The 17,393-nt window shown below is 45.1% G+C and overlaps 2 protein-coding genes across 8 annotated transcripts in view; one reads left to right on the top strand and one right to left on the bottom strand.

Moving 5' to 3' along the window:
- The window catches only part of REC114 (REC114 meiotic recombination protein), a 108,098-nt gene extending 98,969 nt beyond the window's left edge, over positions 1–9,129 (top strand). The window contains exons 4-6 of the mRNA XM_045899734.2: positions 723–935; positions 6,010–6,099; positions 8,898–9,129. Coding sequence (XP_045755690.1) covers positions 723–935; positions 6,010–6,099; positions 8,898–9,062 — 468 coding nt within the window. The 3' untranslated portion in view covers positions 9,063–9,129. The remainder of the gene's footprint in view (positions 1–722; positions 936–6,009; positions 6,100–8,897) is intronic.
- The window catches only part of NPTN (neuroplastin), a 74,362-nt gene continuing 63,329 nt past the window's right edge, over positions 6,361–17,393 (bottom strand). For 3 of the 7 annotated variants that reach the window (XR_010404962.1, XM_064570176.1, XM_064570173.1), the window contains 3 exons: positions 11,643–11,664; positions 10,740–10,814; positions 9,157–10,176 (listed from right to left, as the gene is read on the bottom strand). Coding sequence is in view for 5 of the 7 variants with exons in the window: in XM_064570176.1 (XP_064426246.1) it covers positions 10,754–10,814; positions 11,643–11,664 (83 nt within the window). In the remaining 2 variants the exon portion in view is untranslated. Of the gene's footprint in view, positions 6,718–9,156; positions 10,177–10,739; positions 10,815–11,642; positions 11,665–15,416; positions 15,782–17,393 lie in introns of those variants that run through there. The other 4 variants (XM_064570172.1, XM_064570175.1, XM_064570174.1 and 1 more) reach the window with 4 other exon arrangements.

The raw sequence follows: 17,393 nt of genomic DNA, 5'->3' as shown, positions 1-17,393 counted from the left end.
ATGGGTTTATTTTTGTTGTTACTGTTACAACATAGTTCTGTTTTTAAACTTACAATCAAATAAGTTTGATGTAGTTGCCAAACTTTTACAATGTTAACTGTATCTCCCCCACATTTGCTGATTTGCCAAGGGATAGAACTCATACAGCAAATGAGAGGCAACATGTGGTTTGTGTGGTAGGCTGGCTTTTTTCCGGATCTAGAGGATCTAGAGCGCTGCAGATTACCACTGTGACATTCACTCGCTCTTAGCATCTGCCTGTCACCTGTTCCCCAGTCTTGTTGGTCAACTTCGCTGGTTTGTTTGATGTGCCGTCTCCCTGGTTTGCTCTTTTACATACTTAGGTTTAGAAAAGTTTTTTTGAGCCAGCGCTGATTTTCCACCTAAGGCATTAGAAGCTATGAGATCTTTATTCCAAAGTGAGACAAAACACTGATCTTTTACTGCAGTCAGTAGTGACTTTCCCGGTCTTTACGATATGGGCGTTTCCATTTTTGCTGATGTCAGTTCCCTGAAGGAGATGAATTTAGTAGGAGTGGTTCCCCAAAGGGGGAAGAAAAGAAATCACTGGCTTTTGTCTACCCACAGTAACAATCTAGAGTAATCGCTCCTTTATCCAGACCTCTTCCCCTGCAAGCAAAGGTAAGCCCTCACTAGAAGACCTCACAGTAAATAAGTGTATGACGAGGGTTACGGAGGCTAACTTTGGATTTGTCCCGTAGAACAAGAGTCGCATGTTCCGGGTGCAGTTCAGTGGAGGGTCCAAGGAGCAGGCCCTGGAACACTGCTGCAGCTGTGTGCAGAAGCTGGCCCAGTATGTGACTGTCCAGGTGCCCGACGCAGTCAGCCAGGAGCTCCGGCCGGGGCCCGGCCCACTGAGGGCAGGTGAAAGCCCAGGGAAGGGCTGTGCGCAGGGCATGCCACCGCAGCAAGGGGTAAGTAGGCGGGCGTGGTGGCTTCGTGAGAAACCTGACAAGGTCTTGCTTCGGGGGGCCAAAAATCACAGTGGAATTTGTTGAGTCTGGTTTATGGGTTAAAAGGTACCTAATGTTGAGTGACTTACTTAAATTGAAGGTTGATCGTCACTGTGGCTACCATCCTCCTAGAAATTAGACTAGCCGGGAGTCCCGGCCGTGTTCGGGGTGTCACTATAGACCGTGGCCCTCCACGTGATGGTCCCTGGACTCTTCCCTGAGACCCTTTGCAGGGGTCTGTAAAGTCACCCTTGTTTTTATAATATGACCTTAGTTGCCCTTTTTCATCGTGTCCGTATTTGCATTAACCTGACAACAGAACTGTGAGCAAAGCTGCTGTCACCTTAGCACAGATCAAGGCAGTGACATCAGACCATGCAGGGAGTCAGCACGGTCTTCAGCAGTCGCTTGCGGGGGGGACACGCGCACGCGCGCTCTGCGCTCGGAAGCGCGGCCCCTGTTTCGAGGGGAGGTGCGTGGCAGCCGCGCTGTGCGCTGAGTCAGCCCGTGCTGCGCCGAGCGCCCTCGGGGCGCCCTTAGCCCCGGAACGGCGGACAGACTGCCGCTCCCCGGCTTTGGGTATGCGGTGGGCATTTTCTCAAATGAAGTGAGCCTGTCCTTTTCGGAAAGCAACTAATTATATTTATCAACAATGATGAAATAAGCTTCTGCAGTGAAGACTGGAATCTTGGAAAACTTCTTTCCGCCGCTGGACCGGCACAGCTGCCTGACCCGGAAGACTTTTCTGACAGTGCTAAGGAACAGGAGTGTGTTTCTTTTTTAGAAATAATTATATGACAAAAGGTTTCAACCTTTTGGAAGATCTGTATAGCCCGGCGAACCAGTATTTTCCAAGGGACCAATCCATGATGCTACAAAATCATGCACGGATAGAGAGCCGCTCGAAGTACACAACAGTCCGGTGGCTTTAATGTGACAGAGCGTAACTAGCTCGTTGCTATGATTTCAGATTCTGTTACAACCAACTTTTAAGAACCTGTCTCTTGTTGAGTTTTGATGTCCTACCAAAGAATATCCACCATTACCTGAAAAGGCTATTTTAAGATACTTCTGCCTTTTCCACCTACATACCTGTGTGAAGCCAGATTTTCTTCATGTACCTCATCCAAAGCAGCAGATTGAATTCAGAAGTAGATAGGAGAGTCCAGCTGTCTTCCATTAAGCTAGACATTCCAGAGATTTGCAAAAGCATGACATTTTTGTTTTAGGAAATAGTTATTTTCATAAAAACATTTTTAATAACATATAATGGGTTCCTTTATTTTAAATGACTCAGTATTTTTAGTTATTGTTTTCATTCTTAACTTCTAAATACCAGAAAGATATAACCCAAACCAAGTCTGGCCTTGGGCCTCGGTCATTTGTCCAAGTGTAAAGGGATCTTGTGATCATTAAGTTGGAGAATCATTGTTACAGAATTTCTCCTGGAAGGACATATTCTAGCATTTCTTTGGCCTAATCCCAAACGCTGTTAGCATAAGCATCTACCTCTGCTCTTGAGATGAAATCCCAGTTTCAAGCTGGGTTTTTTATTTTCTACTTTGAGAAACGATTTTCCAAAGCTGGCTTCCTGTCCCTTCATCCTGTAAGGGCCCTTAAACTTAACTACTGGACCGAGATGGTTCATTGTTGCTATTTTGCCACCAAGTTTCTGGTTCAGAATTTATCTAGGGCGAACATAAACTGACATTATTTATCATAAGGTCTTTTTCTTTGAACAAGTACTGATTTTCTCTTGAATGTGTTTAGTTTGCCAAATAAGATTTTGTTTTAGGATTCTTTCCCTTCATTTGTTTCCGTCTGATCTTTTTTGTGAAGATGTCTTCATGCTAAAGCTGCATTTCTTATAAACCCTGGATCTAGTTTCAGGCATTTTGCCACATCAGCTCCCCGCTATTAAGAATCACTTCCCTACAAATGGGATGGAGTGGTTTATTACGAGGTACTTTATTGCTTATGATCCTTTGCCCCCTAAATAGATTATCTTCTTTGTAGGTTTCATCGATCCGTTATGAGATTCAGATTATGGTATCCAGTGCATGGGGTGGGACAGGAACCAAATAGGGTCCTAGGATTTGGGAAGTAGGTCTGGAATGCCTTATAAAGGCAATGAAGATGCATCAGGCTAGAACCTAACCAGACTACACAATTATCTTAACATAAGAAGATAAACTGAGGCTATAGCATGGAACAGTAAACACAGGCTGAGGGTTGTGAGCTACAGCAGTGGGTAGAGGCTCTAGCTCTCTGATTTTGAAGGCTGGTCCCAAATATCTAGGTAGAAGCATCCCCAACGTGGCTAGAAATTTTTCATGTCTTTTCTTGATTCTGTACTCAGGGATTTTCCAAACTGTAGTTTGGTGTTATATGCAATGTTGTGCAAAGACCACAGGCTTTGGAATCAAAACGGATCTGGGTTTGAATCCTGACCCTATCAGTGGCTGTGTGATCTTGTGTAAGTCCCTGAACCTCATCTGTAACCTGGTGAGATGGAAATGTATACATGTACATATGTATATGTACACACACACACACAGAGGTAGTACAACACCTGGGAAACATCTAAACGTTCCTCGTCATGCCAGTCATTGCCAGCACTGTTGCCTGCCCAGATCTGTGTTCCCTTGCAGATGAACAAGTGGCGTGCTGGCTAGCTAGCCAGGGTCAGAACTCGAGTCAGTGGGGCCATAATGAGATGGAGTGTCTGAAGCTGCAGAGCAGAAGACAAGATGAAACCGCTTGGTTAATTTGCCACAGTGTAGACATTGTGAAGCGCTGCCTAGAACATTCTAGTCTTCCTAATGGCAAAACGTCCCCAGGTTTGCCCATAGCTGCTGCTGTGAAATGTAGGATTGTGCTCCCTTTCTCAGAATCCATCTTAAAGAATTGCAAGCTGTGGCCAAGTTCTAGTCATCTTGCTGCTCTCCTGTATTCAGGTGTGTCATCTCCCTAATACCTATATATATATATATGTGTGTGTGTGTGTGTGTTTTTGTTTTTTTTTTTTTTTGGTCTGAAATAGTTCTCTTCTTTGCAGGTAGAAGTAAGTCCATGTCTTTCTACTTTAAGTTCTTGAGTCATTTCCCAGAGCATTTTGTTTTTACTTTCCCTCAGCCTTGCAATTTTGCTAATTGTGGCCTAACCAAATGCTTCTCAACTTGAGGGCTTCTAAGGCAACCCAGTCCACCCCGAAGAGAGGGGCACAGGAAAGAGAATGGTAGTTCCTTGGTGAACTCTCCTTTGTCAGTACAAGAAGTCCAGAAGAAGAAAGCAACCAGTTACTGTGTGCACAGAACCTTCTAAGTCCACACACTTGAGTAGAGGACGGTCTAAACCCGAACCACCCTACCAGCCTCAGGCATCTCCCTCACAGTTGGCTACTGTTCAGTGTTTACACTACACCACATTTGGTTGATGTCTGTCCCAGTTGTCTGAGGAACACGGTGTGAGCTGAACTGGTACAAATCCTAGGAAAGCATCACGTATCGGAACCAGAAGAAATGCCAGGCATGAGAGTCTGACTTTTATTTTCACAGGTGCGGAAACTGAACAGAGAAAGGGGGCTTGCCTAGGGACTTCTGGTTCATTTGAGTCCCTTAACATTTTTGCTCATTTTTAGTATTCTTGACTAGTTTTCTTTTCTCTTTGTTCCTTCCTCCCTTCCTGTCACCCTGCCTTCTGTTTTTGATGCTTCCAGATGTACTTTTCTGTGAGTACCTACTGACTAGTGATAGTCAGCTTCCACATAGGATGAGACAAAAGATGGCACCCTCTGACTTCTGGCAGCCAGAACATGCTGCTGACCGACGGAGGCACCTGCCGGGGAGGGCCTTAGTTTCCCCCCACATGATCCCGCCAGCTCACGGCTCGGGTGGGCACACCGTGTGCAACAGCCACAGGTGGCCCAAGCCTCGGCGGACCTGCAGACTGTGGCTAGGGAGGAGGGGGTGGGGCTTTGGAAGCAGTGCTTTTAGGTAGAAGCAGGCTTCCGAGCCTTTCGGGCCTCCAGGCCTCCTTCTACACTGTGCGGATTTTATCTGCCTGGGACACATCCTGTGTTCTACCCAAGACAACCCCCTCTGGGTAGCATGGATTCTGGAGCATCCCTGTACTTCCTGCCTCGTATATAGCCCCCCTGTGACTCACCCCCTCCACCAAGAGCCTGAAGTCTTATACCTGCCTTCATTCTAGCACCTCTTAGGTTGCATTATAATCATAGTTTTACTTGTTAGGGTCTCACTGGGCTGTGGGGTTTGTTTTTGTTTTTGTTTTTGAAGATTTTATTTGAGAGAGAGAGACACAGCGAGAGAGGGAACACAAGCAGGGGGAGTGGGAGAGGGAGAAGCAGGCTTCCCAGCGGAGCAGGGAGCCCGACGCGGGGCTCGATCCCAGGACCCCGGGATCATGACCTGAGCCGAAGGCAGACGCTTAACGACTGAGCCACCCAGGCGCCCCTGGGCTGTGGGTTCTTGAGGGCTGGACCTCTGCCTTGTTCCCTGTGGCCCTTTCCCTTTCTCACCCCGGGGTCTAGTAGGCACAAACATTGTTGAATGAAGATATCTTGGTATTTTACTCACAGAACGCATTCCCTCAGAATATCTAAGATTTTTTTTTAAGTTTTATTAAAAGCATATGGTTGTCTTGAAATTATAGGGTTCCCCCCGCCCCCTGCTTTGCTTTTCTGCAACGATGATGTCTTACTTGAGGCCTAACTCCCAGAAAGAACAGTCGGTTAGCCGAAGCTGCCGGCGGCCGCATTAACAGCCCCGCGGGAGCGCGCTGGCGGACACGGAGGGCCAGCCGCTACCGGGCGCCGCGCGGGGAGCCTCCGACGCAAACGGCCCCCTCCTGGCCAGCTTCAGCCGGGGCAGCCTCCGCCGACGAGGACTTCTCGCCCTTTACTGACCCTGGCACTTTCTTTTCACACAAGCACACGTGCTGCCGCTCCTCTGACGGCCGGGGGCGCTTATGGTTACGTTCAGCTCGTGCCCTAACTGCAGCCGTCTCCTTGCAGCCGGCCCAGAACCCGGAGAACCCGCAGCCGCGTGGACCGGCCGGCGCGAGCGCCTCCGGAGGAAGGACGTCCTTGAGCCGGCTAGCTCAGGTAGAGCCTGTTTGCCTGCTCTTTCCCTCGGCCATGAAAACAGTGACCCCGAGGAATCTGCGTCCCCGTGGTCACCCCTTGTTGGGGAAGAGTGAGCAGAAGCCCGTGAAGACAGGCGGGCTGTTAGCCTCTGCCCAGGGCCGGTGCCCGCGGAAGAGCGGCCGGCGGAGGAAGTAGGGGTGGGGCGGGCGGGGCGTGCCTGGCAGTCGCGGTTCAGTGTGTGAGAGCAAGGATTTAATTACCACTTCGCCAGAAAAGAGGGAGAGAGGGAAGAGTTTCCATTTAATTTTGGACATGAAATTTGAGAACTAGCCTAAGACAAATATCAGTATGAATTTGGAATCAGATCAGTGATGGTTTCTGTAGGGGCAAATTTCCAGTGCTAAGATCTCAGCTAAGGATGTGCGGGAACCCAGGAGGAGTCAGCTCTGTTCGCACAGACTTGTTTTCAGACATTCCTCTCCCCTTGCAGTTTGCGGTTACCAAAGAATCCCACAAAATCCATTCATTCAAACTCAGGGTTACTTGATGCCTGCTCTGCTGGGAGCTCCTTGAGGCCTGTCTTCTCACGGCGGTTCCCTGCTGCGCCGGACAACAGCTTGTGCCTTCCATACGATTCTGCATGGAAATTAGCAGTATTCAAGTATGAATTTTCTTTAGAGAGAGCACATACGAGCCAGGGGAGGGGGAGAGAGAGAGAGTCTCAAGCAGACTCCATGCTAAGCGCAGAGCCCAACATCGGGCTGGATCCCATGACCCTGAGATCATGACCTGAGCTGAAATCGAGTCAGTTGCTTAACCGACTGAGCCACCCAGGCGCCCCTGAATTTCCTTTTTAATGTATTTATTGAACTGTGCTAACAGTGGTATAAAACAGAAAACATGGGAGTTTTCTCCATCTGGCTTACCACTAACTCAAAATAAATGGTCATAGAACTAAAAACTTAAGAGCTAAGAAGACTAAGAATTCATGTCTATTTCTTTTAATAACTCAAGTAACCACGACCAAAAAAACTCCAAAAAACAAAACCTAAAAACCTTTGTCCAGCAGATCAAACTCTATAGTGCCCCAGTGTAGCCTCATATTTGCATTGTGGTTAGAGGTTAATTGAATGAGTGGCTGAGGACAGGAGAGCCACAAAAAACATGGAAACAAGGCAGAGTGTGATATCCTTCTTCAGGAAATGTCAGTTGCTATAAAAAGTGTATCTTAGCCTAATTTATTTACATAGTATGGAACCATGTAAAAACAAGAAAAAGCACCAGGCTGGCAGCTCAGATACGCTACTCGTTTGCTCTAAACTTGTAGACAAGGTAAAACTTTTTGGAAACCAATTTAGCAATAGAGATCAAATTTAATTACCTATAATTCCATTTCAGCTACACAAACATGCATATAAGGATGCCCTTCATAGTGATGATCATAGAAACAAGATTGGAAACAACATAAATGTTCACTAACAGGATACTAAGTGGTTTTAAGTGTGGTATAAACACAGTGGAGGGCTCCATGTTACTTTCATGTTCTTTTTTTTTTTTAAAGATTTTATTTATTTGACAGAGAGAGAGACAGACAGCTAGAGAGGGAACACAAGCAGGGGGAGTGGGAGAGGGAGAAGCAGGCTTCCCGCCGAGCAGGGGGCCCGATGCGGGGCTTGATCCCAGGACTCTGGGATCATGACCTGAGCCGAAGGCAGACGCTTAACGACTGAGCCACCCAGGCGCCACCTCATGTTCTTCTTTCTAAGTAGAGTCTGAGAAGCTGGTTTGAATTTAGAAAAGGAAATGTCTATTACACATAGTTTCTAGAGAAATATCAATTGTAGACACACACACCAAACCATGCCATCCATAGAAGGGGCATAAAACCACCCACCCAGGAGGAGGAGCGTGAGGCGTCAAAGCGGCAAACGTAGAGGGAACACTGCCGAGCCAGAGCCCACAGGATCACATGAGACTGGGGATCTGGTGTCACCGTATCTTCCAGATTGCCAAGCACTGTCAGACTTTGATTTGAACTCTAGTATCTAAATAGTAGCAACTTATTCAACTGGTTTTAAAACACTGCAAGTTACCAAAGAAGACCTACAGATGGCAAATTAAGCAAGTGAAAAACTTGCTCGACACCATGTGACCTCATTTATGACACTCTGGAAAAGGCAAAGCTATAAGGTATGGAGAACAGATGAGTGGCTGCCAGGGGTTAAGTGTTTGACAACAAGAGTGGAGGTAGTGTGAAGAAATTTTCCGGGGGTGGGGGGCTCGGGGGGTATGGAAATGTCGGTCTCTTGATTGTTGTGATCGTTACCATGCTTCTTCTCTCCCTGTGAAACTTCATGAACAGGACTGGAAAGAGACATGAGTGAGTTAATTATGTCCTTTGATCAGTCCGTTTGTGACTTCTCTTTATTACATTCAAAACCCTCTTTCCACATGGTGAACTGCTCACACCCATCCATCTATGAGGTGGGAAAGATGAACAAAGCTAGTGCATTTCATTCATTGACAACTCTGTCAATCCACAAAATGTTAGCACAGTATTCGTCATTAAAGCAGGATCTTAACTTTGTAAATCATTTCATTAATACATTTGCACTACTTAGGGCTACAAGTTGATCTCACTTCCTATGTATATTTAGAAACATTATCTAAAGGAACCCTGTAAAGCTTATAATAAGCACTAATTTTTGGTGTATGTTTCCCTAATATTTCCTTAAAGCGAAGTTTTTCTGTGTTCTATTCAGGCTGTTGCTTTTGGCTATAATCTCTAATAAACTATTCTTCTTAAATCCCCACAGTCTCTCCTGGTGTCAGAGGAGCGGCCCCCGGTCCGTGAACAATCTGCGTGGGACACGGAAGAGTTAGGCCCCTTTCTACGCTTGTGCCTCATGGATCAGAATTTCCCCGCGTTTGTGGAAGAGGTGGAAAAGGAACTCAAAAAGCTGACAGGGTTGAGCAATTAACACTCCACATACATACAGAACTAAGGAAGTTGAAAGCACTGAAAAAGTGCTTCCTCTTACGTTTAGATACAAGAATAAAGAGTATTATTCCAAACACCTTTTATCAATGTTTTATTTTTAAAAACAGGTGAATCCACTTTTTTATACATCATTGCACTTCAACACTTACACAAAACACCAGTACATGCATCTATGGTTACATACCGCATGAGAACCCTGCCGGGCGAGAAAATCTACACTCAACCATTAAATCAATGTGAAAAATACAGTGTCAACCCCGGAGGAGAACGAGTTGCATAGAATACCATGCGAGAACATTTCAAGGTCTTTGAAAACAAAAGGTAAATTATAAAAGTTTGCCTTCATTGAATGTACAATAAGATTCAACACATCAGTGCAAAAGGATTTAGGAATTTACATGATTTAACGAAAGAAAAGAGTCACTTAAAAAGCAATCATACATATATACTGCAATTCAATATATCCATTCAGTGGAGTGTTCCGGCTTCTTACCAAAGTCGTAGGTTAAGCCCTTAGAACTATAGATTTCAGTTTATATTATTCATCTTTATGTACCAGAACTGCACACTTTCCTCATCTGACAACATACAATAAGGAATGAATATCAGCAGCTAAAAAATGAAACAAGCATTTATTTTATTTTGGATTTCTCCCACCCCCAAAAATATAAATATATATATATATATTTATATACTGTATATATCTGTAGGTTTTGCTGTACTTTACAAAAATGTTATCACTAGATGGCAGCAGTGCAATTTAGAGCTTTGCCAATTTAACAGCTGCATTAAGTAAAAAATGGCGCATGCACGATCCGATCCTCAGAGGACCTTTTCACTTCTACTTAAATATTTTAACAAAGGGGGGAAAAAAGCAACATTCACAGCACATCAAGCCCAAAATAGTTTACACCTTCTACACTGAAGCATTGTTTAAAATGTACCTGACTAGGTCACCCTTACAGGAAAGGCTAAATAAGGCATGCTGTAGACAGTCATTGTGGTGCTGCTCGCTTGAAAGGGGAGAGAACCAAAGAGGTCCAAGCAGAAAATTTAGCAGGTCATGTTGCCACCAGTTTCAGGAACCTAAAGGTCTGTAAAGAAAGAGTATGTGGAGATTAAAAGGGAATATGCACTGTCACTTAAGACCACACCAAGTGCCACATCAAACAAAGCATGCTCAGGGATGTGGCGTGAAATTCTGATCTCCATGTGCCTACGTGGAAGGCACTCCGGCCCGGCTGTGCCCGGCCACCATTCTTCCCTTGCCCTCACAAGCAAAGTGGAATTAACTGGCCTCTGGGAATAATCCACCTAAGGTGACAATTTTTACCTCTTTTTAACAGATACGGTTAAACAGCAGTGCAGGGTCTTTCTTTTTAAAACACCATACCAAAAAAAAAAAACAAAACACCATACATATTCTGAAATGGCATTTAGAAAAATATGTGGAACGACACAGCAGAAAACGTTCCTTTCCAGCTGCTGCACTGGATGGAGGACAGAGACCGAATTTGTTCCATCAGTAGTTCTGCTCTGAAATGAACTACAAGATCCCACAACAGGACGCCAACTACTGAAGAATCTGTCACAAGGTCAACAGAGGCACAGTCATTTGAATATAATTTTTAAAATCTCTAAAGAAGGCCATACTTACATCATAAGCAGTATTTAATTTGTGTTTCTCTGGCGCAAGTTTTTCTCTTTGTGATTGTTGGTAGAGTTGGTTTTCCTTTGGAGGAAAAATTGCATTGTAAAAGTTAAACTCAAAGTCAGTAGCAACTCTTGAAATTATAACACATGGAAATACAGGAATTCTTTCACTTACTACCATCCCTGGTGTAATAAGAAATTTTACTGCACATGAGTGTATAAAAATATTCTTTCTATAAAATGCCTACAGAGCTTCGATTAATCCTTTTGACTCCCAAGACAGACAATATACAGGTACCTTTCCCTCGGATTTATAGGCTGTAATTACTTGTAAAGGCAAAAATAGTAGTTTCTTCTCTACTGAACACTACGGTCTCTTCTCAAATGATAAAAGATGATCTTGGGCAGTGCTGTGCCCTCTGGCACTTAACCAATTTGGGCACTGTTTGCCTGTCTCTCACTTCTTAGTCCCCAACTCTAGGAGGTTCTGATTATCTTGGATGGATTCAGGACTTACAGTACCATCTCTCTTGGATACATGCAACTGTTAATGGAGCCAGGCAAGGTATCCATGCTATAGTACAGCTTGAAATGAACAAAACTGGAAGTCTCTGATATACAGGTGATTTTCCCCCGCATTATCAATTTAAGCATATAGGATGTGCAAAACTTTAAGCAGTTTCTTGCATGGCATTCCACTTGATATGTTACTAAAAACAAAACTGCACTGCCTGTCCTGGGAATCAGATGGCTGTCAGTCAGCTCCCTGACCATGCGGCTAGGGAGGTCTACACTGCGACACTCATTTCCGCTCATTGGCTCCCCACAGCCTTCACTACTCCATTCGATTAAACTGCAAATACAAAATAAAACAAACTACTGAATCAATGTCCAGTAAAGTACTTACATTGGCCCAGCTGGTTCATCGTCTATAAAGTGTTCAGTTTTTTAATAATCCATTGAGAGGAGAAGAAAGGAGAAAATCGTGAGACTCTACATAAGAATGAATAGAAGAGCAAACGGCAAGTGGCAAACATGGCTATTCATAGCATTTATTCAAGGCCATTCCATCTGGAGGTGCAAAAACACTCATGGAGTTATTATTTCTAGATTCAAGTTTTTAATGGCAGGTATGTTGTTTCAATGGTTTTAGTTAACACTTTGAATGCTTGTCATGAAAAACTGCAACTGTAGCGGACAGATAGGCTGCAATGTCATTATACTCATCTTGTCCCCAAGTTCCAGTGGTTCACTCTTAAATAGATGAGAAGACAAACCAACATTTCAGTTGTAAAATCCTGCTGTTTGTTTTCTTGTGGTGAATGCATGCACAGTTTTGGCTCAATCCTACAATGTAGATGGATGTGTATGTTCTATACATTTAGCCACACATCCTCACTTCCCCAAAGGACACTGTTCTTGCTCTTTTGTCGTCTTTAGGAAGTCTTTAGTCTGGAGAAGAGATTGAGGAAGAGGAAGCCACAATAGTTCAACCTACTACTGGGTCAGCCCGGCTGGGCTATGCCAGCAACAAGTGTATGCATACCAGAAGATGTTCTGTGACACACCGGGGAGAGCTGAATAGTGGTGACATCCCTCTAGAAAAGACCTCAGACAGAAAGACACGCTCAACTCTTGAGCCCTGGCCAGAACCAGCACCCAAATCCAGATGAGCCATGAGATTTTTTTTTTTTTTAAACCAAAAAGCTTACATTATCTGAGTTTAGAAGCCTTCTTAAATTGGTATTTCACAGTTCTGATTTGTGAGTTTTTCTTTCCTGTTTGGACTAAGGGCAACTTGGTCCCCTTTAGGCAAGGATGCAGGTACATGGGATATTTTTTTAAAGAGGCCCACAAAGGGGAGGGAACAAGTAAGTGCTCTTAGTTTTTTTTCTGTTTCACATAAGTCAGGTAGACTAAACGATTCAGAACAGTTTGGTTTCACCGAAGGCTTCTAGAAAACCTCTCAGCAGGATTCCACAAGGGGGCTTGGTGCACATGAAGCAGTTATGGAGGCCACAGTCTCAGTGTAGGCGTCTGCAGGAGCGCGCGTCAGGAGTAATGTCTGTCACAGGGAGACATTGCTCCACCTATTCCTTCGAGGCAACGGAGAGGCAAAGCCACCGCCAGCACACACAGTGACTGGAGCAAAACAAGATTGAAAAAGAAAAACAGAAACAAAAACCAACCACAAACCAATGACTTGTCAGCCAAAACAACAGGCTAGCGACACACCAGTGTCCACAGGATTCTACTACGAACAACAGTACTCTATCGCACAGGTACAGAGAACGACTAAGACTCAAGGACACCCGAGACATCTGTGTGCTGGGGATGCAGTGGAGATACACGAGACACATCAAGACTGAGACACACGAGCCCAGCCTACGTCTACTCTCACCACGACACCCTAGGCTCTCCGCATCCAGGCCAAGCCAGCTCAGCTACATGCTAGGAACTAAGCACTTCAGGGACGTCAAGGAAAAGACCCCGGAGCAAACTCAGAATAGGTCCGGTGCTCTGGCCGTGCACCGGAAAACAGAAAATTCTAAAGCAAGATAACGGACAAGAATATCACCACCAATCTACTCCCAACATGAAAAGAAAAAGCAGGGGAGAGGAATCGCGACAGCCAAGCTAATCTCCTCAAAGCAGGACACTGTCCGCACCGACCCAAGCACTTTACACGCAAGCTTCTCTTTCTCTTGGTGGCGGAGGGGTGGGCCCTGCTGTCTGCCCGGTGGCGTCACCTCCCAGCCTAACAAGCCGGGAAGGCGCAAAGGGCTGCATGTAGGGGTTTGAGCAACAGCGGCCCCGGTGCAGCTGCCATGCCTGCGAGTGGGAGCAGGTGCATCTAGATCTCCCTTCATCTCTCTCCCCAGATCCACTTGCACACTGACAAGGAACCCAGAAAAGAGCCTCGTGTCTCCTACTGTCTGTCTGGACTGACTCACTATCTGCAGCAGCACTCTCCCTCTACAGGTCAGACCGGGGGAAAAAAAACCAAAAAAACAACCAAAAAACAAACAAACAAAAAAAACCCAACAACCTGACCCTAACAGGGAAATCAGGAGAGAGGGAAAGAACAGAACTACAGAAAAAAAAAAAAAGGTACAAAAATCAAAAAGTAAATGAAGATTAAACAGCAAACTGAAATTCAAATTAGTTGTGAAAGTGAATGAAGTCAACTTGAAGAAAAGTGTTAACATTATGAACTGTGCATCGTATAGACTGAAGCGGAGATTAAACAAACTCCAAAAGCATGCATATCGCTCACTTACCACCATGTTTTAAGGGTTTGATGCAATTGAGGGGGGAAAAAAAAGAAGTCATAGTAACCGACAAATATCAACATACCCCCAAACCCTCAGGCCAAAAGATAGCGGCTTAAACAATGGCTCTCCTCTTCGCCTGGGTATTACAGCCACTGGCTGGATGGGAGGAAGAGGACTGGGGGGGAGAAGGGAAACAAGATGCTTCTGGAATCCATCTTAGGAGAGTGAAGTTCCTGGTGGAACTGCCATCTTCCCAACCAGATGTGCTATGGCCCTCGCTCTGCTAGACCCCATCGCCTCATCATCTGGGAGGGTGCTCTGCGATGCCCAGTAAATAATGTGTTACCTGATAGGGGAGCACCTTCAAAAAGATGGCTTTCCAGTCAACGTGACCAAGAGTTGACTCATCTGGTCAAAACTCCTTTTTCACTGCCTTCATCTCACGGAGGATGGGGTTTTCTAGTTTCTAAACCTGCTTATATCTTGCCTGATCTCAGCAGAGTAGCATTAAACCAGAGAGTGATTAACGGTTACATCCAGTTGCCTTTCATACTTGGTCCTACTGTATTTTCTCCATAAGGTAACTTCTTACTGACTCAGATGACCCCTAGTTAGGAGACAATGACCTGTGTGTGTGTTTTGCATGTCATTTTAAAAAGTCACATTTCTTTTCCAGCATTCCTGGCCAGCTGAAAAGCTTCATATGCTTCCAACACATTTTTCAAACATTAGAATAGCTCTTATTTGTAGAGTGTCTAAAAGAGTTTGAGGGCGCCTGGGTGGCTCAGTCATTAAGCGTCTGCCTTTGGCTCAGGTCATGATCCCGGGGTCCTGGGATCGAGTCCCGCATCGGGCTCCCTGCCCGGCGGGAAGCCTGTTTCTCCCTCTCCCACTCCCCCTGCTTGCTTGTGTTCCTGCTCTCACTATCTCTGTCTCTGTCAAATAAATAAATAAAGTCTTTAAAAAAAATAAAAAAATAAAAGAGTTTGAATGTATCAGAGCCACTAAAAATGGTTCCCCCCCAGCCCCCCAACTATCTACTCCACCAGTAACTGGAGGAGGAATCCCTTTGAACTGCTTATAAAAATTATCCCCCAAATGTGAAAACAGAAAACTCTGATGCTGCCACTTCTTTTCTCAAAGCAGCTCCTCTTGTTTTCCTTTGAGGTCACTAAAATGTCCAGTAGAACTGAAGGCCCCAACAAAGAGGCAGGCTCATGCCACAGCTCCCCAGGTGAATGGGGCGCGCACACACACTAATCCCTCTCTGGGTTCAGTCTGCAGAGAAGCAGCACAGAAGGTACGCTCCAAGCACGTGAGCCGGAGGATGGATGGAAGGCCAGGCGGATGCCGGCGGGACCTGGTCTGTTCAGAAAACTATCACTTAGCATTTTCAGAGAAGGCAGTCAAGAGGTGAGTAAAGTGAAAAAACGAAGCCTTTGATTTGACTCCATGATTCATCTGTTACGGAAAACACTGGAGGTAAGAGGTGATATGCAGATAATCTACCTATAAGACAACCTACTGGGCACCAATCCTCAAAGAAACCACAACAGGGGCTTAAAGGGACTTAATGTGAGTTTTGTTTATGAATGTCCTGAGTAGGGGCACCTGGGTGGCTCAGTCGGTTAAGCGTCTGCCTTCGGCTCAGGTCATGATCCCAGGGTCCTGGGATCGAGCCCCGCATCGGGCTCCCTGCTCAGCGGAGAGTCTGCTTCTTCTCCCTCTGCCTCTGCCGCTCCCCCTGCTTGTGCTCTCTGGCTCTATCTCTCTGTCAAATAAATAAATAGAATCTTAAAAAAATAATAAAATGTCACGAGTAGACTCTAATAGCCTAAGAGATAGAGCTCTTTTGTTTTTTCTACTGAAAGTCACTAAACCTTAACTCTAAGCATTTTCTATGTGAGAAATCTAAAGCAGTATTTGCTTTTCTGGTGAAATGTACTCAGACTAAACTCTCTAAGTTCGAATTTGTGCATGTGTATAGTTTTAAATTGTTCACTTAGTGCTTTTCTGGTAAGGGGCTGAGTTTCCAAGAGCTCAGACTGCCCAAATAGGAATAATATGAGTTGTACATGAAATTGTTTCATACAAGAAAAAATTCAGTGACTCAGAAATCCTGTCTACTCTGATAATAAAGTACCTATTTTGGCAGAGAAAGCGTATCAGGCGTATAAAAAAAAATCCGTTTTCACAATGGCATAAATATGTCAACAGCACCACAGATGGTTATCTGATCATTCATCACGTCTAAAACTCCAATCTGTGTAAGATATGAGGTACCCCTTCCTTCATTCCACAAAGGAGCGCGTGCATCTATCTACATGTAGCCTTGGGAAGAAAGCACAGGAGGAGGCTGCTCTTACATGGACTGCACAGGAGTTGAGGGGAAACTAGCTAGAAAAAAAGCCACAGCATAAGGAAAACTCACTGAGGAACAGTCAACTTTTTTTTTTCTTTAATGATTAATTCCAGGAGGACAAGAAATAAAGGGGCACAGGAGCAGGGAGGGGTTTGAGAGGTGGTGGCAGACAAGGGAGAAAACTCTGGGGCAGAAATGCTGGAGCAAGGCAAGGATGTGGAGATGGAGAATGGAGCCCAGACCGCACTGGCTGTCAGGAAGGGAGCGGAGAGGAGGCGAACACTGCAATAATCACAGCGTCCCAGGTCTGTCGCCCCAATTCAACAAGAGAAAAGTAAATGCTACTTGCATTACAGTTCTTCCAAGAGACCAGAGCAAGGAGATTTTACTTTGCACTTACCCATGTCTTTCATGTAGGATTCATCCACTGTCTATAATAATTTAGCTTAAAAGAGGTACCTTGCCAGGAAGCCATTCAGAAGATTTGCTGACCACACAGGTCTCCTCTACCCAACTGGCCACCACTTGAGTTCAAGAGCCATGGAGCTCTAGTTTTTTTTGTTGTTGTTTTTTGTTTGTTTTTTTAACAATAGTTGCTTCCCCAGGCAGGTGTCTGGCGCTTGTCCAAACCAATACTAACCATTTCTGAAATCTAACCTAAATGTCTTCCACACATTCGGGGGGTGGGGGTGGCAACCTGGTAATAAACAAGCAACAGTCCTAGGAGGAAGACTGGAACCTCAGATGGGGACATGCTAAGCCAATGTGTCACTCTGCCAAGAAAGTGGCAGTCAGCCTCGTCTTAAAAAATCAGGTTCTGAAGCCCATCTTTGCCTTTTCCTCTTTGCTTCTCTACCTTTCCAAAGGGAAGGCTGAGCAAGGTGCTGTTTAGCAAAGCAAAAACATTGAGGGGATGAAAAGCCTTTGCAGAACTGAGGCGTTTATAACTGCTCCTAGAGAGCCAATATGCTGGAAATATAGACAACTTCCCCTGATTCTCAGGCCTAAATGTAAGTATTCT

The sequence above is a fragment of the Mirounga angustirostris genome, unplaced genomic scaffold (genome assembly GCF_029215605.1).
Source record: "Mirounga angustirostris isolate CCGP_5_RB_7025 unplaced genomic scaffold, mMirAng1.0.hap1 SCAF_9, whole genome shotgun sequence".
Lineage (NCBI taxonomy): Eukaryota > Metazoa > Chordata > Mammalia > Carnivora > Phocidae > Mirounga > Mirounga angustirostris.
The sequence above is the reverse complement of the archived record's forward strand: the minus strand, read 5'-3'. Positions and strand labels throughout refer to the sequence as shown.